We start from the raw sequence: 12,936 nt of genomic DNA on the forward strand, positions 1-12,936 counted from the left end.
CATGATATTTTGTTTGTTCTCTAACAAAGTTTGCCTGAAGATCAGAGGATGGAGCTAGCCATTAGTTAATCATAGAGGACTGGACATCTGTACAGACAGACAGGAAGTGATATGGCTGGAGGACCTGGTGGAAAGATGAGGCTAAGACCATTGAACAACAAAGTAGGGCTAGAGGTGTGCAAATCTCCCAAGACCAATTTCTTGGAGAGGGAGATTATGCTAATATAGAAAGGCAATCTCTATATGATGACTACACCCTGGCTTTATGCCATGCTGTATTCTTGAATGCTTGGGACAGAATTGAAGAAGTAAGAAAGAGAACTAGTCATTTACTAAAGTTCTACAGGGTTCAAAAGAAACCTTCACTGATTTCTTACAAAGATTGACTTCAGCAATAAATAGAATGATACCAAATTCAGAAGCTAGACAAATAACTGAATCTCTGGCTTTTGAAAATGCTAATGCACAATGCAAAAGGGTAATTAGGCTATTAAAGGCAAGATCAGCACCCTTAGAGGAATGGATCTGAGATATAGTCAATATTGAATCTCATAGGAATGATGATGCTTGGATAGGAGAAGTGATTTCCAGAGGTTTGAAGAAAAATTGAAGTGTCAGGTGTTACAATTGCGGTGAACAAGATCACTTAAAAAGGGATTGTAAACAGGGCACGTTGAGAAACAATGTTTCTGCTAAAAATAATCCATACAGAACGCCCCTCCCTTCTGGAGTATGGAGAAGGTGTGGCAAAGGCAGGCATTGGACTAATGGATGTAGATCAACAAGGGACAGTCAGGTAACCCTTTGCCATCAGGAAACGCCTTGAGGGGCCTCTTGCAGCTCCCATGTCAAATTCGGTTCAGTTGTTTCCTGTCATCGTGGAGGAAACCGTTTCCCAGAGCAATCGAAAGACCTAATGCCTATTGTAAGAAACCATACTGCTCTGGATGATAGAACACCTGTAGAAGAGACGACAAAAAAATTTAGAAGAAACCATAAATCAAAATTGATAAAGATTAGATTTAAACTAGAGAAACCTCTTAATTAGAAGAGGTGATAGCTCATCAACCAGTGTGAGCATTCAATTTAATCTAACTTATACAACTAACAGATGCTTTTCATTTGATCAGATATAATTTGCCATAAGGGAACCACCCCAAAATTAGGGTTAGGGAAGGGTTTTGTTTTTTATCTTTCCAGGAGAATGAAGGCAAACAGCTGAGAAATCTGAAGATCACTGGACAAATGAGATGTCTGAAGGAAAAGGACAAATCATCCAAAAAAAAAAAAATTATCCCAAGAAAGAGAGTAAATTAATTAGTCTATTGGTATATCACATCTCCAACAGGATAAAATTTTATAAATCTTCCCAAATGTTTGCTTATGCTGTTTTCTACAGACACATAATGCAAATGATCTTTTTGTAGTCCCAGTCCAATTGAAAATTAAAGCTGGCTTTGGAGTTGGAGTGTGGCTCTCTCCTTCTCTAAACCCAAGCATGCTTGTTAAAGTAAAATCCAAAATCTCTGTCTCATGTCAGGAGAGCCACCTGACATGGGATAGAAGAACAACAAAAAGTTAGGGACTAGTCTATTGCCACTAATCTCATAAATTCTTTGATTTTATTTTGACTCTTTAAAATTTTTTCATAAGGTATGAATATTATCTCAAATATAAGATTAATATATTTATTTTTAATTTTTTTGTCATGATATTAATGGTCATATAGAGTACTAACTAATTCTAGAAAAACTCTTCATCTAGCTTCCTGTACATCATTTTGAGTTTGAGTCTCTATCAGACAACTAGGAATTAAGTTTTTGTACTCTGGATGTACAAAATATTGATCCTTTAACCTCTTTGAGATCTGCTGCATATGACATTAAAAATGTTTGAACTATGACCATGCCATGCAGCAGCCTTTGATGTCTCCAAAAGGATGATGGGGCCCCACAACTACAATTCCACCAGGACTACGGTAATGCCACTAAGCTGATAAATACCACCCAAAGGTTGGCTTTAGACTATAAACTGCTGTGAAAAATTTTGAGGTGGCTAGCTGAGATGATCTATCCTCACAGACTCTTCTAGCCCCAGGACTTGAGACAAGCCTTCCACTTTTCCATTACACAGACTGGACAACGAATGATACAGCTCCCTCTCCCAGGACTTGACAATTAGCCCCGACTTTTCTAAAGATGCCGTCCCTCCCAGACAGCAGGAAGTAAATTTAAGAACACGACATCCACGTTCCCAAGAATGTGGGTGGTTTTTGGTCATTCAGTGGGTTATGGATATTTGTCATTGTCTAGAGGGGTTGTTACTAGGGGGGTTGGTAATGGTAATGGTCAGGAAGAAAGCTGAACAAAGGAATTTAGATTCAGGGTTCTTGTTTTGAAGAGAAAAAAGGAGATATAAATATGATAGGATATAAGGGTGAATTATTGAATCTACTCTGAAAAGAAATGGGGAATATAGAAATAGAATAAAAAAGTAGATTATTGAATCTACTTTTAAACCAAAAAGCAACTACTAGTTTTAAATATTTTACATTGATAAGAATTTTTGTATATTGATAAAAATTTAAGGTAATTTTTGTTAGAACGTACTGTACACACATTTCTACTCTTGAAGTATTGTACCTATACTGGTCTTCAGACATTTCAGAGATCTACAGAATATGGCGTTTAAAATGTTTTAAAAATACAGGTTCTTTTTTTTTTTTTTTTTTTTTTAATGACAATGAGACGTGTCTGCTCCTGGTAACACCAGTCTACTTCAGAGAAGATGATAAGCATTGAAGAAACTCCATATGGAGTTTACTTTCTTTGTGACAAAAGTTAACTACTGGGCAAGAAAATGTCTTTGCCTTGACTGCTGACAATATGCTATCCAAATTGGACAAGCAGGACACAATAGAAGTAACTGCCAAACTTTGCCAAGGCAAGTAGGATAGCCCTTCAGAATATACTGCATCATGGAAAAGTGTGTCAGATATTATAGGCCTGTAGGCTGAAGATGGATGCCCCAACATTGTCCAAGCAATCAGCTGTTTCTGTCATTTCTCTTATTTTTTGGAAGTTGCTTACTTGCACTTCCTGCTTACTCAGGTAATATTATTTTCTTCTCAAGTCTCTGATGGAGTTGAAGCCTTCATAGTTACAGTTTTCCTTGTTACTAAATTCAGAAAAGAAAATCAATAAAGAAGTATAAAATATATAAGGTTGAGAGACATTAAAAGATAATTTTGATAATGCAAGTTAGAATAGAAAGTGAATTGGGTACAACCTTTTGGACTCACCAAAATAGGATAGATAATAGAGTATTTTCTCTGAATTTGTCAAATGTTTATGGACTAGACATTGTTGATGTACTTATTGCCTGTATATATTATATATAGTTCTTGTACTTACTGTATATAGTTTTTTATATTAGTTATAACCTTTTTTATTTTAGACAAAAAAGGAGAAATTGACATTTTGTTTGTGCTCTAACAAATAAAGCTTGCTGGAGATCAGAGTGCAGAGCTAGCCTCTAGTTAACCGTAGAGACCAGGCAGTGGTGGCTCACACCTTTAATCCCAGCACTTGGAATTTCTTGCCTTTGACCCCAGGACTTGGGTGGCACACGCCTTTAATCTCAGCACTAGGCAGGAGGAAACAGGAAGTGACATGGCTGGGCGGAGAAAGAAAGTGATAGGCGGGGCGGAGACAGGAGCTCACCCCCTTTTCAGTCTGAGGATTCCTAGAGGTAAGAAGATGCGCAGTGGCTGGCTGCTCTGCTTCTCTGATCTTTCAGCTCTCACCCTGATATCTGACTCTGGGTTTTTATTATTAAGACCAATTAGAATTTGGTCTACAAATTAAAATTTATTTTATCAAACATTCAATGAAATACTCAATCTCAATGTACTTCTTACATTAAATCATATCACATGGCACTTAATAAGAATCTATTATATATTGTAATATACCTTTTATAAGTTATCTTGTTTAATCTTTATGAAAAACTCTGGAGGATAGTATGTCTCAAAAGAAAATAAGTGGTTCATGTAAATAAAATATATATATAGCTAGTGAAAGGTCTCAGACTGATGTTCTAGAGGGACACTGAACCATTGTTCTGTATGGAGTTATTGGTGCTATGAACAGATAGACAGCAGCATAGCAGGTGCTCTTACGAGAGGAAGTTAGGGCCCCTTGGCTCAGGTGGGAGCCTCTTACACCTTTCTGAGGATGGGGATGATTTTAGAGCACAAGCCTGCAGCCAGGCTCTCTGATTCCCATGTAGAAGTCAGGGAAGGGGTTGGAAGCAGGATGTGTGGCCACAAGTACCCCCTTTAATGAAAACTCACTTTCCCTGGGCGAAAAGATCCTAGCATTTGGAAGTCAGTGAGCTAGAGATTCGTGGTCTCTCAGAAGAAGCCTGTCAGTATCTGTCGGAGGAGATGGTCTACTGCAGCTATTGTAGCTTGAGCAACGGCTGTTACATTCTTAAACAGCTGTTGCTTTAGAATTCTTTGTTCAAAGGCCATGGTTTCTTTTCTTTGTTGTTGTCATCCTAGGTAGGGTTACTATTGTTGGGGGGAAACACCATGGTCAAAAGCAACTTGGGGGAGTGGGTGGGCATTATTTGGCTTAAGCTTCCACTGCTCATCATTAAAGGAAGTCAGGACAGGAATTCAAATAGGGCAGGAACCTAGAGGCAGGAGCTGATGCAGAGGCTGTGGAGGAAAGATGTTTAGTAGCTTACTCCCAAAGCATACTTGGCCTTTTCTTTTTTTTTTAGTTTTGAGGTAGGTTTTCTCTTTAGCCCTGGCTGTCCAAGAACTTGCTCTGTAGACTAGGCTGGCTTTGAACTCAGCAATCTGCCTGCCTCTGCCTCCCAAGTGCTGGGATTAAAGGCTTTTGTATAGAACCCAGGACCACCAGCCCAAGGATAGCATCATTCACAATGGGCTGGACCTTCCCCCATCAATCACTAGTTAATAAAATGCTCTCCAGACTTTCATAAAGTCCAGTCTTATGGAAGCGTTTTCTCAGTCGAGGTTTTTTTCTCAAATCTCTCCTTTCAGATGAGTATAGCCTGTGTTAAGTTCACATAAAACTAGCCAGCATAGTTGTTATATATGTCGTAATTTTGCTACATAAGTTTAGTTGAGTATTACTTTTTTTTTTGGCTTTTCGAGACAGGGTGTTTCTCTGTAGTTTTGCACCTTTCCTGGAACTCACTTTGTAGACCAGGCTGGCCTCGAACTCACAGAGATCCTCCTGCCTCTGCCTCCCGAGTGCTGGGATTAAAGGCGTGCGCCACCATCGCCCGGCGAGTATTACTTTTTGACTTCAAGAAGTGTGGTATATATGAATATGTGTGAATAAACATAACAAGTGTGTTACCATGATGCATTTAACTGTACATGGTTATCTATTGATACTTTGAACTATCATCATTGACTTGAGTGAAATTCTCAGATTGAGACTAAACACACACACACACACACACACACACACCTTGTTCAGTATGTAGTCCAGGGGACCAGAAGAGGGCATTGGATCCCCTGGAACTGGAATTTCAGATAATTCTGAGCTATCATGTGGGTACTGGAAATTGAACCCAGGTCTTTAGTGTGGGAATGAAAGATACCTGCTGTCACTATTGTTCTTCATCATTGTACTAGGAAAGAAATATAAATACTGAAAATGGTCAAAATATTATTAATTATGCATAAAAAGTTTATCTCCAAGAGAACCTATATCCCATTAAGACTACTAAGAGTACAGGAAGACAGGTGGAGATAAAGATCCGCCTAGAAGGCGGGGCTGCAGTGGCCTTTAATCCCAGCACTCGAGGCAGAGCCATGCAGATCTCTGTAAGTTCGAGGCCTGCCTGGTCTACAGAGTGAGATCCAGGACAAGCACCAAAACTACACAGAGAAACCCTGTCTCAAACCCCCCCCCAAAAAAAAAAAAAAAACTATAAAAATCTTTTGTAGCTGGGTGATGATGGCACATGCCTTGAATCCCAGCACTTGGGAGACAAAGGCAGGTGGATGTCTGAGTTTGAGGACAGTTTGATCTTTAGAGCAAGTTCTAGGACTGCCAGGGCCCCACAGAGAAACCCTGTGTCAAAAACCAAAAAAAAAAAAAAAAAAATCTCGTGTAGGGCTATTAAAGAAAATTTCAATCCTACCTACCTAGAAGTACTTATTATTCTTTCAGCCATTCTGAACTTTACAGCTAAACCTAATCCCATCATACCTTGATGTTTTTGCTCTCATTGTTTTACAGAATTGAAATGTGGATACAGGTACACAATTTTGATGCTGTGTATATTAACTGAAATGAGATTTTAATACTGATTTTCACTTTCAAACCTATATCAAATAGCTGGATTTTTTTAAGATTTTTTTTTTTTATTTATATGGTGTGAGTGTTTGCCTGTATCTGTGTATGTATGTGCACCACAAGCGTGCTCAGAACTGGAGTTTAAAGTGGTTGTGAGTTATCATGTGGGTGCTGGGAATGAAAACTGGGTCCTCTGCAAGAGTAGCAAATGCTTATAACCAAGCCAGGTGGTGGTGGTGCATGCCTTTCATCCTAGCACTCCAGAGGCAGAGGCAGGTCTGGTCTACAGAGGGAGTTCCAGGCCAGTTACATGGAGAAACCCTGTTTCAAAAAACAAAACAAAAGTACTCATAACCATTGAGCCATCTCCTCTTCCCCATAACTAGGTTTTGTTGCATCTACTTGATCTTAGACTTTTTGTGAAAGGTAATTTAGGACTGTGTAAAGTATCCAAATGTGTTGTAATTTAGGACTGTGTAAAGTATCCAAATGTGTTGTCTGATTTGCTTTCCTTTGTACTAAAGTGGGTATTATAACAAAATACAGTACTTAATAAGATGCTTCAGTTTTTTCTTAGTATGTATACTTATTGTCTCTGTTTAAGAATAGTTCTTATATTTAGTAATGCTCTATTATTTATTAACTCTAACCTTCTTTTTCTTTTAGCAAAACTGTACAATCTAAAGTGGACTGCATTTTGGTAAGTGCAATACCTAACATCCTGCCATTCTTAAATAATATTGATTTTAAATACCACTAAGTTCTGTGAGTAAAATTTTACATTTATAACCTCTGGGTACATTCATCATCAACTATCGATGTTTTCTTGTATGTATCTCATCAGTCCTAAAAATCATAATTGGGAACAATTGTGGTTTTGAATCTTACTGATCTTTACTGAAAGATTACTTAAAATTGAGTAATTTTTAAAATTCTTAATACTATGTAAGTAATTATTTAAAGAAAACATTTTTAAATGTTTGGTGGATTGATTTATTAGATAACTTTTGTCATCATTGTTTTGGTGGCTAATGTTTTGGAATTCAGCTACAAAGATAGTGTAAATTTAGGCTATACTTAACAAGAATTTACTTTAATAAAAGCTTTTCATATCCTTGGTGAGTTTGTTTTTGTGAAGTTTTTTTGTTTGTTTTTCATCTTTAGGTTGCTGCTTTTAAGATTTTTAATACAATAATAGTTTTAAATTGGTAGTTCCTTAGGTCTTGTAAAGATTTTATTCTTATTTATATGTATGTGTGAGTGTCTGCACATGTGTGCAGTTACCTGCAAACCAGAAGAGGCTGTTAAATTCTCTAGAGCTGGAGTTGCACTGGATTGTGACCCTCCTGACATGGGTATTAGGAACCAAACTCGGGTCCTCTTCAAGAGCTCCTAACTGCTGAGCCATCTCTCCAGCCCTCCTTTGGTCTGTTAAATGTACAAGGAAAAACCAGGCCATCTTTGCCTGCCTTGTCATCCCAGCAGTCAGAAGTGAAGGTGAGGTGACTGCAAGTTTGAAAACCAGCCTAGGTTACCTGGGGGACACTTTCTCTCTCTCTCTCTCTCTCTCTCTCTCTCTCTCTCTCTCTCTCACACACACACACACACACACACACACACACACACACACACCCCTCTCTGGCACACACACACACACCTCTCGCACACACTCACACTCATTCATACACAGACACACATGCAGCTGCTGGAATGACAGTTAATACTACCAGCTTTCACAGGAGCATAGGCTATACTCTATGCTCACAAGCTTCTAACAGCTTTGCACTGTTAAATTATGAATTGTCAAGATAGCTAATTCCCTTTCCTTGTCATTTCAGAACCTTCTATCCAAATTCTCTGGGGTTTGGTTGGTTAGTTTGAGGTATCTGGTGTTGGAATAAGTATATGATATCTTACTAGTGTTTTCTATTATTGTTAACATAGGAGTCTCTCAAAAGATGAATGAATAGCAGTTGTTCATAGGGGGGCATATTCCATAAGTTCTGTACATTTCTAATTTAGTGGGTGTGAAGGATGGCTTTGTTGGGGTGTTTTTGCCTGTGTCTTTCACTTCCTGTTTTATTAACGGGCTTCCTTTTTTCCTTTCTTCTTTTACCACTCTACTTCTTGTCATTGTCTTACAGTAGTTCTCTGAAATGGGTATCTTGTTGCTTCCCTTTTACAGGTAAAATAACTGATACTCTTAAATTGAGGTATTCATAAGGCATACACACTTTGGAGGATTATTCATGTTTCTCATTATGGAGAAAATAGGAAGATGAGTAATAATAATTAAATATTAAAGAAGAGGAAAAGATTTTCTGTTAAACAAGTAAACAAACGAACTTGAAATATCAGATAAATGCCATCATAAAATTTGAAAAGGGCACATTGAGGCAAATGATGGTGGTCAGAGTAAACTTAAGTGTGTGATCAGGAAAGACCTCTTTTTTTTGTTTTGCTTTGTTTTGTTGTTGTTGTTTTTCGAGACAGGGTTTCTCTGTGTAGTTTTGGAACCTGTCCTGGATCTCACTCTGTAGACCAGGCTGGCCTCGAACTCACAGAGATCCACCTGGCTCTGCCTCCTGAGTGCTGGGATTAAAGGTGTGTACCACCACCGCCCCACCAGGAAAGACCTCTTTGAGGACATGATAGATGAGTAGACATGAGAAGTCAACCATGGTCTGGCAAGATGGCTCAGTGGATAAAGCATTTGCAATAGCCTGGCAACTGAGTTCCATCCCCAGAGCCCAAATAAAAAGAGAAAGAGCTCCACAAATTTATCCTCTCACCTCCATAAGCATGCTGTGGCATGTATGTGCACATACACACAAATAATAAATAAGAAAAAATCAATGTTGTGTAATGGCCTGCCAGCAATACATAGTAGACAAAGGAAACACACAAATTCAAAATTAAGAATGAGTTTCGAATATTTGAAAAATATAAGGATTCCAGTGAGTTAAAACTCATAGAAAGGAGGGAAATGCTAACAGTTAGAGTAGGAAGTGGTGTAGGGAGTAGTTTATGTCTGGTGTACTTAGCCATGACAGGAAGGAAGCATGCATCCGAAGTGCATTGAAAGCCCAGTAGAAGGCTTTTAACAGAAGAGAGTGCTCAGACATTTCAAAAATAGCATTGCTGAGTCAGGCATGGTGGCACACACCTTTAATCCCAGCACTCAGGAGGCAAAGACAGGAGGATCTCAGTTCAAAGTCACCCTGGTCTACATAGAAAATTCCAGGACAGGCTACATAGAAAGACCCTCTCTCAAAAAACCAACCCCCTCAAAAAAGTGTGTGTGTGTATTTGAAAGAATGTACTGTATAGATAAAGGGAACTTGATGGAAGTAGAAAAACTAGTTAGGCTATTCATTAATCCAGTAGAGAAAGAATTTTGTTCAAGTGATGGAAGATGTTTATTATTTTTAAATAATACATTTTATATTTGAAATTACAGAATAATAGGTTTCTGTATGGGATATTGATACGTAAATTCTTTGGTGTAATATCTTCTTTTTGCTTTCATTTTTAAAAGATAACTTTGCTGGATATAGAATTATTATTTAACACTTTTATGGCTATGAATATGATATTTAATTGCCTTCCAGTCTTTATTGATTATGATGGGAAGTTATCAGTTAATCCATCATTGTTTTCCTCAATTCTTTATCTCTTATTTGCTATCAAAATTTCTTTGTATTTATTATGTTTCTTGTTAGCTTACCCACAAAGTCTGGCTCTCAACTGTTTGACTGTTACGTATGTAGTTATTTATTAGTTTGTGTCATCCTAATCAGGGTTTACTGAATTCATCTTCAGTAGATTAGTTAAATTTGGAGAGTTTTCAGGCATTATCTCTTCACATACTTTTCTGTTCCTTGGATTTTTACCCCTCTATAAAATTTCAGTTATGCATAATATTGAAATTACTGATGTTATTCTGATCTTGAAGACTGTTCTTTTTTCTCTGATTGTCTTTCTCTCTACTTTGGTTTTTCTATTAAAATTTTCTAAACCGGGGGCTGGAGATATGGCTCAGTGGTTAAGAGCACTGACTGCTCTTCCAGAGGATCTGGGTTCAAGTCCCAGCACCCACATGTCAGCTCACAACTGTCTGTAACTCCATGATCTGACACCCTCACACAGACATACATATAAGCAAAACACCAATGCAAATAAAATAAAAATAAATAATTGTTTTAATTTCTAAACCTAGGACTCAGAAGCTGAAGCAGGATTGTGAGTTCAAGACCAACCTAGACTATAAGAAAGATACTGTTTATTAATGAATAAATTTTTGTTGGCTGACTTGTACTCAAGTTTTCCCTTGTTTATATTACTAAAAAGGGTCTTAGGAACCTTTCATGATACAAATGTTCAGTTCTTTCTATATTACAATCAATCTACGTGAGTCTATTAAATGGGTAACAGAATTTATTAAGATATAAATTGAGTGCCAGACAGTGTTGGCGCACGCCTTTAATCCCAGCACTTGGGAGGCAGAGCCAGGTGGATCTCTGTGAGTTCGAGGACAGCCTGGTCTACAGAGCAAGATCCAGGATTGGCACCAAAACAACACAGAGAAACCCTGTCTTGAAAAAAACCAAAAAAAAAAAAAAAAAGATATAAATTGAGGAAATACACTTACAATTCCAGAATGGAGTAGACAGCAGAAGTCATCCTCTGATCTGACCGGGAGCCAATCCACCTCGAAGGCAAGAGCAAAGAGAAGAGGTCATGAGACCCTTCTCTAACTGCTTATAAGAGGTCACTCATGTACAGTGGCAGGAAGCACCTCCTTCTTTGGGCCCTATAGCCCAAGGTCATGGGCAAAGCAAATACCACTACATTAGTATCTCGAAGAATTGAGCAAAACATAGAAAATCAGTAGTGAAGGCCATTGATTTAGTGAGAATGGAATCAAAGTACACTCCAGAGCAATGGACTCCAGAAAGCACATGGTTCAAGAGCTCCTGTGTTTCCACGGGCTTTTAGTTACAAAGGGGAAATGGAGGAGTTCCCCGAGGGTAAGATCCTTTTTTGACTGGCATAGATGATTAGCATCTCTGCTTATGTGACATCATATTTACTGCACGTGATCTATTGTATAATCTTCTTTTTATAGCCATCTGCTTGAGATGCAGTCCACATGCATGAGCTTTTAAGTGGTTTGTGGTATCCCAAAGGTCACCTTGGGAAAATGTTGTTTCCTTAGTGTGTATGTATATCTTTAGAGTAATCTCTTACCAGGTTTTATTTCCAAGCCATAGTCAGATTTTTTTTTCCTATTGTTAGAGAGGGCTTGTACAATTGAAGGAACTGTCTAGGGCAGTCCAAGGGGCTTTTTCAGTTACTTGATCCTGGAGTTAACCTTCCGGGACGCGCATCTAACCCTACTCCCGGCTTCATTTAGACACAGGAAGCCTCGTTTTGGTAGCATTACTGTTCAGACAGTTGAGATAGGGTCATGGTAGCAGTCTCAAGCAGGAATAATAGGGACTTTGATAGTTATTTACTGAAGTTCAGAGTTCTAGTAACAAGTACTTCTTCATGTATTATTTTCCTTTAGTCAGTTTCCAGATGCACACAACTGCTCTTTTTTGACCATTTTTGTGCCATAATGTAAATGTTTTAAAGGAAGCATTTGCTGGCATCTTTTTGTTTGGTTGATTTTTATTTTGTTTGAGTTTGGGGGACAAGGGTTTGTTTGTTTGTTTGTTTGTTTGTTTTGAGACAGGGTATTTCTGTAGATAAGGCTGGATGTGGATCTTTGTCTCCTGCCTCCTGAATGCAAGGATTAAAGGCATAAGCCACAACTGCCCAGCCTTTCCAACATCTTAACCTAACTTTTCCTAATATTTCAACCTTCCCATGGAAATTTTCCTTCTAAAATTTGTATAGTTTAGCCTTTTCTTTTTGATCTTTGAATCATTTTGATTTTGAATTTGTTTTTGGATTCAGTTGATATTTACCACCTGCATGGGTGTCTAGCTGTTCCAGTGCCATTCATTGAGAATTGTGTAGCCTATCAAAAATTATAATGTACAGGTCTTTTTCTATACTGTCTTCCCCTTCCATCCATGACATCACCCCATTGTCTTGTTTGCTGTCACTTTGTATGATGTCTGGGTAACAGATATATAAATAATTCAAATTGTTTTTGCCATTTCTATACAAGTTTTACTTTAACAATTTCTATTTTTAGAAAAATTGTTCCATTGATATTTTTATTAGGATTGCAGTGACTTTATCAGAGTCCTCTTCTGTGAGATTGGGGTATCACTATTAGATGGATCTTCCATAATTTCTCTCAATACACCTTTGTAGTTTGCTCTGTAGATTTCATACAAATTTTCTTGAAACTATTCCTAAATATTAACGTTCTTAAAGTTTGGCTGCTGTTGTGGTTGGTAATTAAAATTGTTTGCTAGCCAGTGCCTTATTGCCTGTATTTGCATTGGTCTTTGGGCAGCACTCTCGCTATTTACAAACTAAACACGGTGGTTTCATTTTTATTTTATGTATCTGAGTGTTTTGCCTGTGTAGATGTAAAGGCACCTTGGTGTATACAGTGCCTGCAGATGCCAGA

The 12,936-nt window shown here is 37.9% G+C and overlaps 1 protein-coding gene across 2 annotated transcripts in view; it reads left to right on the forward strand.

Moving 5' to 3' along the window:
• The window catches only part of Rfx7 (regulatory factor X7), a 101,529-nt gene that overhangs the window by 45,020 nt on the left and 43,573 nt on the right, over positions 1-12,936 (forward strand). For both annotated transcript variants that reach the window (XM_052714086.1, XM_052714080.1), the window contains exon 3: positions 7,011-7,044. In XM_052714086.1, coding sequence (XP_052570046.1) covers positions 7,011-7,044 — 34 coding nt within the window. The remainder of the gene's footprint in view (positions 1-7,010; positions 7,045-12,936) is intronic.

Source organism: Peromyscus californicus, unplaced genomic scaffold (genome assembly GCF_007827085.1).
Source record: "Peromyscus californicus insignis strain IS unplaced genomic scaffold, ASM782708v3 Scaffold_11__1_contigs__length_118956290, whole genome shotgun sequence".
NCBI classification, from domain to species: domain Eukaryota; kingdom Metazoa; phylum Chordata; class Mammalia; order Rodentia; family Cricetidae; genus Peromyscus; species Peromyscus californicus.